General features: G+C 46.8%; 1 protein-coding gene across 1 annotated transcript in view; it reads left to right on the forward strand.

Annotated features, from left to right (window-relative positions):
• The first annotated feature begins 754 nt into the window (after positions 1–754).
• The window catches only part of EFTUD2 (elongation factor Tu GTP binding domain containing 2), a 20,012-nt gene continuing 7,458 nt past the window's right edge, over positions 755–13,308 (forward strand). The window contains exons 1-16 of the mRNA XM_009883732.1: positions 755–784; positions 847–1,012; positions 1,516–1,594; positions 3,793–3,868; positions 4,123–4,188; positions 4,440–4,475; positions 5,372–5,462; positions 6,655–6,737; positions 7,228–7,394; positions 8,461–8,585; positions 10,261–10,324; positions 10,703–10,793; positions 11,200–11,335; positions 11,627–11,754; positions 12,751–12,944; positions 13,088–13,199. Of these exons, the coding sequence (XP_009882034.1) occupies positions 755–784; positions 847–1,012; positions 1,516–1,594; positions 3,793–3,868; positions 4,123–4,188; positions 4,440–4,475; positions 5,372–5,462; positions 6,655–6,737; positions 7,228–7,394; positions 8,461–8,585; positions 10,261–10,324; positions 10,703–10,793; positions 11,200–11,335; positions 11,627–11,754; positions 12,751–12,944; positions 13,088–13,199 (1,644 nt within the window). The remainder of the gene's footprint in view (positions 785–846; positions 1,013–1,515; positions 1,595–3,792; positions 3,869–4,122; positions 4,189–4,439; positions 4,476–5,371; positions 5,463–6,654; positions 6,738–7,227; positions 7,395–8,460; positions 8,586–10,260; positions 10,325–10,702; positions 10,794–11,199; positions 11,336–11,626; positions 11,755–12,750; positions 12,945–13,087; positions 13,200–13,308) is intronic.

Below are 13,308 nucleotides of genomic sequence, written 5' to 3' on the forward strand. Positions count from 1 at the left end.
CGTCCCGTGGAGCCTGGTGCCAGCCTCATCCTGCCCCGTACTGCCCAGGGGAGTGGGGGCTGAGCACCGCCGTGTTCACAAGCTGCCGGTGATTCCTTTCCCGTGCCGAGGTCTGGTTCTGCAGTGAGGTTTAGTGAGTGGAATTTGACTCCTGAGGATCAGAGTGGATTTGGGCTTTGAAGGATTCAGCAAAAGCTGCCCTGCTGCAGGGCGGCTGGGAACAGCAAAAGTGTTCCTGTCATAAAGGAAAAAGAGACAAAGTTTCTGCTTGAATCGCGCTTAGAACTGGGAGCTTTTGTAGCTCAAGCCATATTTGGCATTTTTGTGTTCAGTGAAGTAGAGCATCTGTATCCGCTCGATGAGGTCTTCAGGCCTTTAGTAACACGCGCTAAAGCCTACACAGTGTTGCAAGGAGCTCGACTCCTGGGTGGTGAAGGCAGAGCAAGACACGACAGACACTAGAGGAGAGTGTTCAAGGACAGGGAAGACAGCAGAGGCTGCATCAGAGGACCGAGGGAGCCCCTTCTGGTCCCCGCTTCCTGCAGTTTGTCTGAAAGTGGTGTCTGTGTGTGTTGTGTATGCAAGCGAGGGGCAGGAGTCCCTGCAAGTGCTCTTGCTCTTCATTTTCAAGCTGTGCCACAGCAGGATGAGGTGTGTTGCTCACAGAGAGCACCCCTGCAAGCTGCTCTGCTGCTTGATGTGAGGTGCCGGGGCCGTGTTGGTGGTTCCCTGCTGGGTTTGTAGCTCTCTTTCGATGTACGACGCTGAGCCTCTACCTTCTTGGGTGAGTGGTGTTTGTAAAGCACTTTGGTGCCAGCAGCAGCTAATTGTGAGTGTTGGTTGCAGCTTGAGGACGATGACGACGATGATGATATGGGGGACCATGATGAGGACCACCCCGGGATGGAGGTGGTGCTGCATGAGGATAAGAAATACTATCCCACCGCCGAGGAGGTCTACGGGCCTGAAGTAGAAACGATAGTACAAGAGGAAGACACGCAGCCTCTCACTGGTAAGTGGTGAGGAAGCAGCGAGTTGGCTATGGAGGAGGAGAAGACTCTTAATGGATCCTTGGGAAAGGGAAAATAATGTTCTCTTCCATTCTCCCCGTTGGTTTTAATGCCCCTGTTGAATTCCCTCTCAGCCCCAGGAATGTGTGGACTCTTGTTTGTCTAGATGTGCGCAGATTTCGGTGCTCAGGATTATTACAAATGCCAAACAAACTATCTTTTGAAGAACAGATATCAGCAGATGCTAGAAAGATATTTAAGGAGAAATGAAAATGCATTTAAGTCATCTTATTTGATCCTTCTATAATAGAATAGAATAGTTCATTCGGAAGGGACCTACAACGATCATCTAGTACAACTGCTTTTATAAAAAGCTCAGAGAATCTGTCATCTTGAAAGCTGGGGTTTTGTCTGCAAAAATCCCTGTTCCCTACGACCGTTTCTGAGCCTGCTGTGTTCGGGGTCTCTGGTAACAGTGTTTTATTGTTCTTTCTCTTGTTTTCAGAGCCTATTATAAAACCTGTGAAAACCAAAAAATTCTCTTTGATGGAACAGACGTTACCGGTCACTGTCTATGAGATGGAGTAAGTCATATGGAGGGGTTTTAAGCGTGTACATTGGCTCAAGCCATCTGTGCTGCGATTTCCTCGCTTTTTGTGGTGTGCAAGCAAAGGTGGGGAGGCAGAGGGGTGTGCACTATGTCAGGGGGCATTGGCTTTGTTTCTTACTGATGCCAGCAATAGAACTGAGTGTTTGAACCAAAAAAAAGAGGAGGAAAGAAGAAGACTAACCATTTTACAGAATATTTTTCTGTCCACGTAATGCAGCGTAGTGCATAGTTTTCTGACACTAGAACATAAATCTTACCTCGGCAGCTGATACAAGGCTTGATAATCGGAAACCCTTCCAGTGCAGATTTGCCAAAGTCAAGTTTTCTTGAGTGGCTCAAGAAATATTTATACAGTCAGTGAGTGTGTGGCACACCTCATATTGGGACATTTTGGGTTGATCCTAGTGACCATTGGCCTACTGCTGTCTCTAATTAATTCCCATCTATCCTGGAGGAGTTTCCGGGGGAAATTTTTACGCCGCTGGTTTTATGCAAAGTTGTGTCTTTGGTCAGTGTAATGCTGCGGCTAAATTGCACTTCTGCTGCACTTGATGGTGTTTGCTGGTTGTACACCGCAAAGCGGACTTTGGGAAAAAAATCCAAATTTAAAATCTGAGATATAATATCTCATGCAACTTCGGTAAGGCATAAAAACAGTTGTCTACTTTCTCTATTAAAAATATATAATCTTAGGATCAATGTCTACATTTTGTTGGTGGTGGAGGGGCTCTGTATCCTCGCGTGTGTAGCGTTTCTGGCTGTTGTCTTCTATTTGAGGATGAACAGATTGAGCTGCGTGAGCGTCTTGTTAGGCTCATCTTTCCATACGCCACTTCATGGCTAGTCAGAGCTTTTTCCAATTTTTAATAGTCGTCTTTGAGTGTAGATCCCAGACCCAGATGCAGGCTGAGTAGCAGTTCCCTGGGTGCCAAACAGACCCCGACGTGAGCAGTCCCTCTGCGTATCATCAAGGATCCTGTTATTTTCCGGCAACAAAATTTCACTGCAGTTTGTATTCAGTCAGTTGGTTACTTGGATGCCCAGAACTGTTTTGGAACGGCTGCTTCTCGGGGCTATCCCCTGATGCTGCCAGTTTGGCCGTGTTCATTGATCAGAGAGATTTTTGATACAGCCAGATATAAAACAAAGAGCCAGCTGGGTCTTGTTTTCCTAAGCAGTCCATTTTGCTCTTAGTCAATGACCTGTATGCTTCATTATCTACCGCTTTGCTGATCCCTGTGTCCTCTGCTCGTTCCCTCTGTAATGAGTTCCTCTTCATCCTGTTTGTTAATACAAATGGTTAGGACGGGGCCAGGAGAAATTCCCTGTGGGACTTAACCAGAAACCTGCAAACTTGGTATTGATTTCCCATTTAGCCTTATTTTAAGACCAATAAGCAAGCTTTTAATCAGCATTACTATCGATTTTTGTATTTTTTAGCTCTTAATCAAAATGTTGTACGTTAAGAAGTCTACAGCATCAGTGAAAATTAAAGTCTTTTTAAAAAGGAGATTATTTGACAGCACTTATTTTCTGCAGACCCGTCGCAATGGATATGTGTTTTATAGCCTCCCATTACTTTTTAGAGGAGTTGGTAATTTAGGATCTCAATTAGATTTTGGCTCGGGTCCATGCAGAAGTGACCGGCCCTTCATTACCCAGCTCAATTGCTTATTCTGAAAAGATTTAAATTCCGTTACTGTTTCCTTGAGTCCCTGGGAACATCACTGTTTTAAGACCTGAAAATCAGAATTAATGGTCTGCGGAGCCCCATGGCTACCTTTTAAAACTGCGTGGGGTGCTTGTTATCCAGCTCTGCGATTTACTTGACTGCCTGCCACTATTTGAGTGGAAGTATTTCATCATCTGAGTACATGGATGTGACTTTTGCTCTAATACTGACTAGAAGAGAAGAAAAATATTCAATAATATTCCATTGCTGGCAGTTTTACCAGTTCCGTATCCTCCCACCCACTGCCATCTGTCTAGGACTCCAACTCTCTTGTCCTCCCCATCTGGAAAGTGGGATTCTTCCTCCGCAGGGCATTGCCAGAATGAAAGTTTGGAGAGGATTCAGGGGGCACCTTGGATAGAAAGTGTAGCTGAAATGACACCTGCTTTTCTTAGACACAGCAGAAGCCTCCAACAGTCTTTTGTGTTTTGTTCCTCCAGTTTCCTGGCAGATCTGATGGACAACTCGGAGCTAATTCGAAATGTGACGCTGTGTGGGCACCTTCACCATGGCAAGGTAGTGTGAATATCCAACGTAAATCAGGTAGTAGTAGTGATCTGGTTGTTGCTTACTTTTACCGTTGCTCCTGACCCCTCGATCTCCGCAGCAGCAGTCTCTTTCTGCTCCTATTTGTAGGTTTTCTTTCAGCCACGTGGAAATAATAACGCACCCGACTTTCTCTGTCCTGCTGCTGGGGGGATGGGATTGTATTTGTGTTTATCTGACTGAACGTAGTCACCTCCTTTCTCTTGTGGTCTGATATTTTTCAGACTTGTTTTGTTGACTGCCTGATTGAACAGACACACCCAGAGATCCGGAAGCGCTACGACCAGGATGTAAGTGAGCTTGTGGTGTATTCTTGCCCTGGGGAACATGGCTTGGCTTTTACACTCAGAGGGAACATAACTGTATGTGGGGAAAGTGCGGTTTAATGATTAGAATATAGGATTGGAAAGCCAGACCTCAGTCCTAGTTCTGTCTCTGTCACTTGTCACCTTAACCATGTGTAAAGCGTTATCGTGTCCTGCTTCAAACTTAATATTTGATACCAAAATGTGATATTCTGACTTTTGTTTTGTCTTTGCAGCTTTGCTACACTGATATATTGTTCACAGAGCAAGAGGTGAGTCTTGTAGAACAGGCAGGGATTTTTATCCAGCTGTCTCACGCTTTACTCACAGTTACTTACTGTAGGTGGTTTCCTCTTCCATTTTAACATCTTTTTGTGCCTTCCACATTTTGATTATTTTCTTTATCAATAAAATGATCTGCTTCTCTTGTTTGCCTCGGTAAGATCACCGGTCAAACTTTCTTCCATTTCCTGCAACCCTCATCTCCACATATGATTTTATTTATCTGAGATGAAAACCTGTGTAATGTTGAAAATCTATAGCAGAGTTATCCCAGCGTATGGGTAACTCCTTTTCTTTGAGAGAAAAAGGTAGAAGGGGTTCGCAGCAACGATGGATGGGGAGAAAAACTGTGATTTCAAAATAAACATATTTCTCCTTGGTTTCCTTTGATGGGAACTCTTCCCTGGGTGCTCTGACTCCATGTGGTTGGGTGTTAATGGGAATCTTACTTTGTTACTTGCTAAATGTTGTAATGACCAGAACAATCCTGTGAAGCATTTCTTTCTCTTCATCTTAATGCTTTACTTTATGCTCCGGGTGATCAAATCTTACACTTTGAGGTATAACTTGATAGCAGCAGAAGGGCAGAAGCACAGAAAAACATGCATCTTCCATCTCTGATGTTGCGCATTATGCTTCCTGAGCTGCAATGGGGCATGGATTGTGCAGTCGTAGTTCACCAGTCTGAGCCAGTATGGATGGAGGAGCTGGGCTGGATATTGCAGCAATTTGAGGCTGTTACTCCCTCCCTGGGAGTAACAGGATGTCCTGGGTGGATGTTTACTTCTTCCCATCTTTCTGATTTTCCTTTGGTCATCTTTTACATGTTTACATGGTGTTGTATTTTTTTTCTTTTAACTGATAATCCTGCTTTCCTGTCTTTCAGAGGGGAGTAGGGATCAAGAGCACACCAGTGACGATTGTTCTGCCAGACACCAAAGGAAAGTCTTTTCTCTTCAACATCATCGACACTCCAGGTGATTGTGTAATCCCCAAAATCCTGTTTTGGGATGTACTTAGCTGAAGGCAACTTGATGTCTGAAGCAGATGACCATGTGAATGAAGGTTTCTGTCGTTAATAAACCTCTTTGGTCCCGGGGATAGTGCTATTGACAGGACCAGAGCACTGCAAACACGTACAGCGATGGTTAATGAGGGTCTTCAAAGAGCTTTTGTGTTGGGTTGTGGTGGGATTGGGTAGCACTGACTCTCAGAAAAACAAAGAAAGAATCTATAACCTGAAACTTCACTGATGTGTCTGGAAATGTCACGTAGGTGCAGTGAAACCCTGGGAAGTTTTCTTTCACAGATGGAAACCCGCGTTTTGTTTTGTGTTTTTTGTAGATGATTCCAGCCTAGCCCTGAGCTGCGTTTTGTTTTGTGTTTTTGTTTTTGCGTTTTGTTTTTGTGTAGATGATTCCAGCCTAGCCCTGAGCCTTTAGCCAAGTTCATTCTTCTGAAATCGCTTCCAGCAGTAACGACTGTGCTGCTGGCTTTTACTCAGGCTTGTGTTTCTGATTAGCAGGCCTAATTGAGGGCTAATGGGGCTGAAAATGTGTTTCACTCAAGCATATGAGAAGCACATGTAGAATTGGATTTTCCAGGTATCGTGTACAATGGGCACCGTGCTTTTCTCTAATGATGTTGCCCCACAGTGAGACTCTCAGCAAGTTCCCTTGAGCCTCTGAAAAGCTCCCAGAGGGGGAACATAATCACAGATCAACTTGTAAGAAACCAAGGCCAAACTTTAGGAAAGAGGTTCTTGGGACACATCTGTTGAGTTACAGCTCAAGATGAGGGAGGTTAGAGCGCAGGAGGAGACTGGAGGGAGAGGCATCTGTTGTTCTTTGGTGAGAAGTAATCTTCCTCCTTTTCCCGAAGTATTTGCGCAGAGCTGTGAGAAAAACAGTAACAAATGTGAGGGAAAGTGCCTGTTAAATGAGTTGTTGTGTTTATTCTCAAAAAATAGCATTAAAGCTGAAGCGGATCCCTATACGGAGCTCTGGCAGCCGCTCCCGGGTCCCTGTCTGAGGAGGAAGCTGTTTGTGTTCTGCCTCGCTGGTTACCAGTGACCAGAGCAAGCTGCAGAGCAGAAGGATGGCTTTCCACCCTCTGCGCTGCTGGCTCGGGGCTTACTCTGGTTCTTACCACCATTTTGTGTTTTTGAAGGTCACGTCAATTTTTCCGATGAGGTGACAGCTGGCCTACGTATTTCGGACGGCGTTGTGCTTTTCATTGATGCGGCTGAGGGGGTGAGTGCCAGGTTCTCCTAAGGGTTGAGAATCTCTTCCTCTGGCGTCTTTGATCCTGCTTCAGCGTGATGGCCTGGGATGGGTTCAGCTTTCCAGGGTGAAGGGGTTTTGGAGGACAGTTTGGGAAGCCAGAGTGTTTTCCAGCCAAAACGGGGAGTAAAGCCTCTGGCTTCTGTGTCCAGGGCTGACGTGATGCGTGTGACCCGTAGGCTGATTATCTAACTTGTTTGCATCTCCATCCCCATGATACCTACAATTGAGCAGGTTATTTATATCAGAGATGTCCAAGGGGTAGGATTCAAGGAATTTGGTTGGGTTAGCACCTACTTCTGAATTTCAGGAAGATTAGCTAATTGCTGGTGGCTGAGCTTAGGCTTTTTACGGGCTTGTAGCCCCTCATGTAAGGGTCGCTGCTTTGTCTGTCACGCCTTAGATAGCATTGTATGGAGGGCTTTCGCTAAGGGGTGTTTGTGCTCGTTATTCCCTGCAGGTGATGCTGAACACAGAGAGGCTGATCAAGCATGCGGTGCAGGAAAGGCTCGCGGTGACCGTGTGCATCAACAAGATAGACCGACTGATCCTGGAGCTGAAATTGCCCCCTACGGATGCTTATTACAAACTCAGACATATCGTAGATGAAGTCAATGGTCTGATCAGGTACGGGTGTTTGGGATGACGCGTCGTTAGTGCTTGCTGTGCTTGTCCCATTGCAGGTGCTTTTCTCTGCGAACCCTGAGCATGCCCATAAACTCATGAGTTTGTCTCTTGATATGTTGAATCGTAGAAAATGGGGCAGGAAGAACCATTAGAAATTCATCTCAGCTGAGATACAGAATTGTACAGGAAGGGCCAATCCTGCCTGAATTCTGACAAGCGTCATGGGATCAGCTCTTTTCCCCCCTGTTAGAAAGTAGGGAAGGCGCACATATGACTGTAGCGGGGAACTTCTGTCCTCCCACGTGTCTCAAATACACTGAGATTGTCCAGGCTCTGTCCTAGATTGTGGGCTGAGATGTCTCAAGGCTCCTAAACGTTTTTTTACAAAACGAATGGGAACTCGCTGTCCCAAGCCCTAAACAGAGACTACGATATTGCTGTGGTTAAAGCTCCTTGCAAGACCCTGCTCAGAGAAGGGAGGGACATCTTCTCTAGCTTTCGCAGTAGCAGTGCGTCGTTTCTGTGGGTTCTTCTGCATCCAGATGATTCTCTTAGCGGCATTCTACCCTTCAAGTTTGTGTGAATTTGCACATGAGCTCACTTACATGTCTCTCTGCTCAGTTGTTACTGGCATCAGGCAGCTCAGAGCAGGGTAATTTGTCCTGCCTAGCATGCTTGTGAACTCATTAAAACTGTTTTGATTCAGTTCTACCCCTACGTTATTTGCCTTTTATTATCTTTTCCTTTGCTTGGTTGACCAACTTTGCTGCCTTTTTTTAGGGGAGAAAAAATACAAAGTGCTTGTGCTGGTAACATTTTAGTTCTAGGCTTTAAATATTTCTTTGCGCACTAATGCTTTGAAATTTGTAGTCATAAAATGATACTGACTCTGAAATTCTGCTGGCAAGCATGCTGCAGCCCATTTTAAGATGCTGTTTGGCAATGCAGAATCCTTGCCTATCACATACTGCTGTTTGGTGTGGGAAGTGGATTTAAGTGTCTTCCTTGGTTCATAACATTGATTTTTATTTTTTTTTTCTTATCTCTAAAAACTGTCTCCTCTCAGCATGTATTCCACCGATGAGAACCTCGTTCTGTCTCCCCTTCTGGGGAATGTGTGTTTCTCCAGTTCACAGTACAGCATCTGCTTCACGCTGGGATCTTTTGCAAAGATTTATGCAGACACATATGGTGAGGATTATCCAGAAACCTTGTACGCTTTAACATCTCATTTCCTAACCTTTTTTGTTGAGGCTTTCTAAGCCATTCAGCTCTGACTTTCACTGCACATATATGGCCAATATATGCGTTCTTGAATTTCTAGGAGTTGAGGGGTGCTGCATATCTGAACCCTGGCTGGTAAAAAGCAAAAAATACAGTTCTAACTTGTTTTTAGCTAGATAGTTTCTCCTGATAAATATTTCTTGAGTCAGAAGCCAATATTTTATACAGACCCTTAAACAGAAAAAAAAAAATCCCACTATGACAGTTGAAGGCAAGTGTATGTGTTGTGCTTTGCCTCCTTACCAGAACAGCTCAGAAGCAAAGAGTTAAGTTCTGCCTGCCTTTTCACAAAAGTCTCCAGAGTCTGAGACTCAGCTGCAGCCGGGCGCAAGCTTGGCCCACAAGGTTTTGCACTCTTGCCCTCTTTCTTTTTTAAGAAACTGTCTTTTTCTGGCTTTGATTTAATTTTCTGTTCCCCAGGTGCCCGCCTAAGGCAATGTGCCACTTGTAAAAGCGGGCCTTTTGCTTCCATTAGCCAGCTGTGCGGCCAAGACTTTTGAAGTCTCACGCTGGGGAATTTGGGGTGATCTGTAGGAGCCGTGAGCAGGGGAAGCAGGATGTTGTGAAGCAGCTGGCCTAGCTCGTGCAAAGAAGTTAGCCTGAGGGAGGATGAAGTTGTAGAGGTCAGGGACTGATGTGTCAGGACTACCGTGTGTCCTCGTGAGTTTGGAGAAATAAATGAGCTCCCTGGATGTCACGGCACTAACTCAGTGCCTGCTAGGATGATGCCCCTTCTTTGGGGGACTGATAAAGATGCAGGCACAGTCGGTAGGAGTTGTCATCCGTGTGGGGCAGACACGAGTTGAATGGGTACTTGAAGTCAGTAATATTCGATTGTGGCCACCAGGGATTTTATGTGCAACCACCACACTTCAACTAACATGAGTTATAGTAGTTTAACTGTCAAAACCGCAGCCACCATGAAATTTCTTACGCTTGCACATCTGCCCACAGCAAAAAGCTTGTTTGGAAACTGCTGTAAATTATCACCGCTGTCTTATTATTTGTAAATCTACCGTGACAGCCAAGCACTACACTATTCCTTCGGCACTTGGATATTTGGCTATGCGCTTAGTGCATCAGCTGAAAAAGCGAAGAGAACCTGGAGATGTTCAGCAAGGCAGAAAATGCTTGCGATAAGCCTGCGGGGCAGATGGGGTGTAAGGCATCCCAGCACCTTGGCGCTACAGCGTCAGGTTGCAGCGTTAACGTTTGGAAAACGAAGCAGATGTAACTGGGTTCCTGCAGCGCGGCGTCTGGCAGGCTGGCTCTTCTCAGCTCTAACCTTGTGTGTAATTGAGAGAGCTGAAACGATCCTGAGAAGTAAGCGTGTGAACCCACGGTGTACCTGGGCTGCTGCTGTCGTCCTCGGTGGACTGTTTTCTGCCCACCTCTCTGTCTGGTTTCCCCAGGTCAGGGCTTAATCATTTATTCAGAATTGGGAGCAAGCGTTCACTCGCCAGCATCGGTCCATTAAATTGAATCCTCAGGGTTGTTTTAAAAGCCAAACCCCAAAGATTTCCAAGATGAGAGAAATACAGTGTCATCTGAGAGACTTTTGCCATTTTCTTTTTCGCTTTAGGGGACATCAATTATCAGGAGTTTGCAAAGCGGCTTTGGGGTGACATCTACTTCAACCCGAAGACGTAAGAAACCTGTTTAAATGTCTAATAGTTTATCGCTGGGTTGTTCCCTCCTTTCCGTGTAAAACATGGACTAGTTGCCCACCCAAGGTCCCTTCCAACCTGAGTTGGCCTGTGATGGAGTAGTGTCTGGGAGGGGTTGAGTCGCACCTCCTGCTTGGTGTGAATCCATGTGGCCCTCCTGAATCCCGTAAGCAGGAGCAGAGAGCCTCCTCTGGCCTTCGTTTGGAGTGAGTGGGACTCCTGTGACCCTGACAGCTTCCCAGGAGGATTGGGAGGGGGAAGAAGATAACCTGGGAAGAGCAGAGGGTGTTTGCAGTAGGGGTGCTTGCAGGCTGCAGAGCGCTTGCCCCTCGTATCTCCCCTTTGGTCTCTCAACAGCCGCAAGTTCACTAAAAAGGCCCCAACGAGCAGTTCCCAGCGCAGTTTTGTGGAGTTCATTCTGGAGCCCCTGTACAAGATCTTGGCTCAGGTATGTGGTGGTTCATTCTCCTTCCCACAGTTCCAGACAGGAGCAGCCAAGGGCTGAACACTACGTGGTGGTGTGTCTGGTGCCTGTGGGACTCGCCTGTCCCATTCTGCAGTGTGATCTTCACAGATGGGGCTTGGGGGTGCAGGGCAACGGTGAGCAACCCTTTAACAGTTGCTCCTTGCAAATATAGCCCTATATTTGCACAGTTATTCGAACTGCCTTTGCTCTTTTTAGTGTGCTCTCATATCAGCCAAGTGATAATTTGAACCAGCCAGTTCTCCTGTCATCTCTAAAGCAGAGCAGGTCAAGAGCCCTGAGGGTGATGGCCGGCGCGTGAAGCTGCTCCTGGGAGTTATTGGCTTGGACCCCCGCAGCAAAGCTGAGAGTGGTGCTTGCTGTCTTGCAGGTGGTGGGGGACGTGGACACGACCCTGCCCAGGACTCTGGATGAACTTGGCATTCACCTGACCAAAGAGGAATTGAAATTGAACATTCGGCCCCTCCTGCGGCTTGTCTGTAAGAAGTTCTTTGGGGAATTCACAGGTAAATGCGCTTTGTCTTTCCCTCCACAATCTTCCCGATAGCCCAGTCTGACATCAGCAGAGTTAAGGGCCGTATTACAGCCATGGAGTGCTCACTTGCACAAATCTCTTCTCAGCTTTCCAAATATAAAATGTTAAACCGTTTGCCCAAAGGACAGCGTGAGGCACCGCTCACATCTTCCCCATTGCTGTGGGTCCACTGCAATCAGAATGGCTTTTCTTGTGTTTATCGGAGTCCATTTCTTTCCTCTACGCCGCTTAATCCTCTTCTCATGAAGCATTATTTTTCCAGGTTTCGTGGACATGTGTGTGCAGCACATCCCCTCCCCGAAGGTGGGAGCCAAGACGAAAATTGAGCATACCTACACTGGTGGCGTTGACTCTGATCTAGGGGAGGCCATGAGCGAATGCGACCCTGACGTAAGGAAACTCTTCTGCTTTGCTCTGAGTGTCCAAAAGCATGGCAAATACGCTCTGCTTTCACTGCCTCGACAGGGCAGCTGCCTCCTAGACAGCCATCTGCGCTGATTTGACTTCCAGCATTTTGAAACCTCTCATCCGATACTGAAACAAATCTCTCCGCTCTGAGAAACTTTAGCTGCCTGCCAGGGCAGCCCTTGAGAGAGAGAATTGTTTGACAGTGTTCAGAGAAGAACAGGACTAGGTCAGGACTTCAGAGCACGTGGGAACTGCAGGGTGATTTTGTGTCCTTTTGCTGCCTTTATGTCCCTTTTCTGTGAAGTTTGATTCTCTCTCCAAACTCTGAGAAAACTGATCTGAACTATGCTGATAAAAATAACCCTACATTAGTTAGTCAGCACCTTTCGTATCAAAGCCTTGCAAAAACCTTCCTCCTCAAACAGCTTGTACTGAGCTGTCATTCAGAGTTGTCTAGAGCCACCAACGCCAGCCAGCAGCTAGTGAGGAATTTGCCTGTGACTTTTGCTCTAATGTCTGGAGAGAAAATGAATCGCTTGTTTTAATGAGTCGGGATTACCCACATAAAACCGTACAGTGGTGACTATCACCAGATCGCCTGTGGTGGAGTGACCTTATGGGACTGAGCACTGTGATCTGTGGAGGGTCGGGTGCTCTGCCCTGAACTGGTTTGCAGCCCAGCAGATGACATTTCTTATCGTGGCCTTGTCCCAACCCCTATTTACCCCTCCACAAGAGGAGGGAGGAGAGCTCCAGAAAAGTCCACCAAAGCTGTTCCAGGTGTCTCTGTACAGGGCAAGGAGGTGTTAAGTCTTCCAGTGGAAGGAAATTAAGGACTTGGCAAGTCAAAAAAGTATTTCTAAATCCCAGCCCGTTAGTCCCTTTGTATCCATGAGTTCTACGAGGTCTGTGTCTGCTTCTCGACTGTCTTTTGAAAGAGGCTTACTTCTGTCTTCTCTCTCTCTGCCTCCTGTAAAGGGTCCGTTGATGTGCCACACAACAAAAATGTACAGCACAGATGACGGCGTTCAGTTCCACGCCTTTGGCAGAGTGCTCAGTGGTACCATCCATGCTGGGCAGCCTGTGAAGGTCCTTGGAGAAAACTATACCCTGGAAGATGAGGAGGACTCCCAGATCTGCACTGTCGGACGCCTCTGGATCTCGGTTGCGAGGTACGGAAAGCTCTGGCAATATGTTCATTTGGGAGAGGAGTTACCTGGAGTTGCTGCTGCTGGGGACAGGGAGGAGGCCAGCGCTGCAAGGGGCCCGAGGCTGGCAGCAGCGAGCGGTGCAGCGATGCTCCCCTGCCTTTTAGGTACCACATTGAGGTTAACCGGGTTCCTGCTGGCAACTGGGTGCTGATAGAAGGAGTGGACCAGCCCATAGTGAAGACTGCAACTGTCACAGAGCCTCGGGGCAATGAGGAGGTACTGTGCGTAGCTGATAGCGCTCAGCCTTGCAGGGAGTCGAGGTGATGGAGCGCATCTCAAAAGCTGCCGTGATGTGGTTGAAGAAACCTTGTCTGCCAAGGGGTCA

Source organism: Charadrius vociferus, unplaced genomic scaffold (assembly GCF_000708025.1).
Source record: "Charadrius vociferus isolate BGI_N301 unplaced genomic scaffold, ASM70802v2 scaffold1284, whole genome shotgun sequence".
NCBI lineage: Eukaryota > Metazoa > Chordata > Aves > Charadriiformes > Charadriidae > Charadrius > Charadrius vociferus.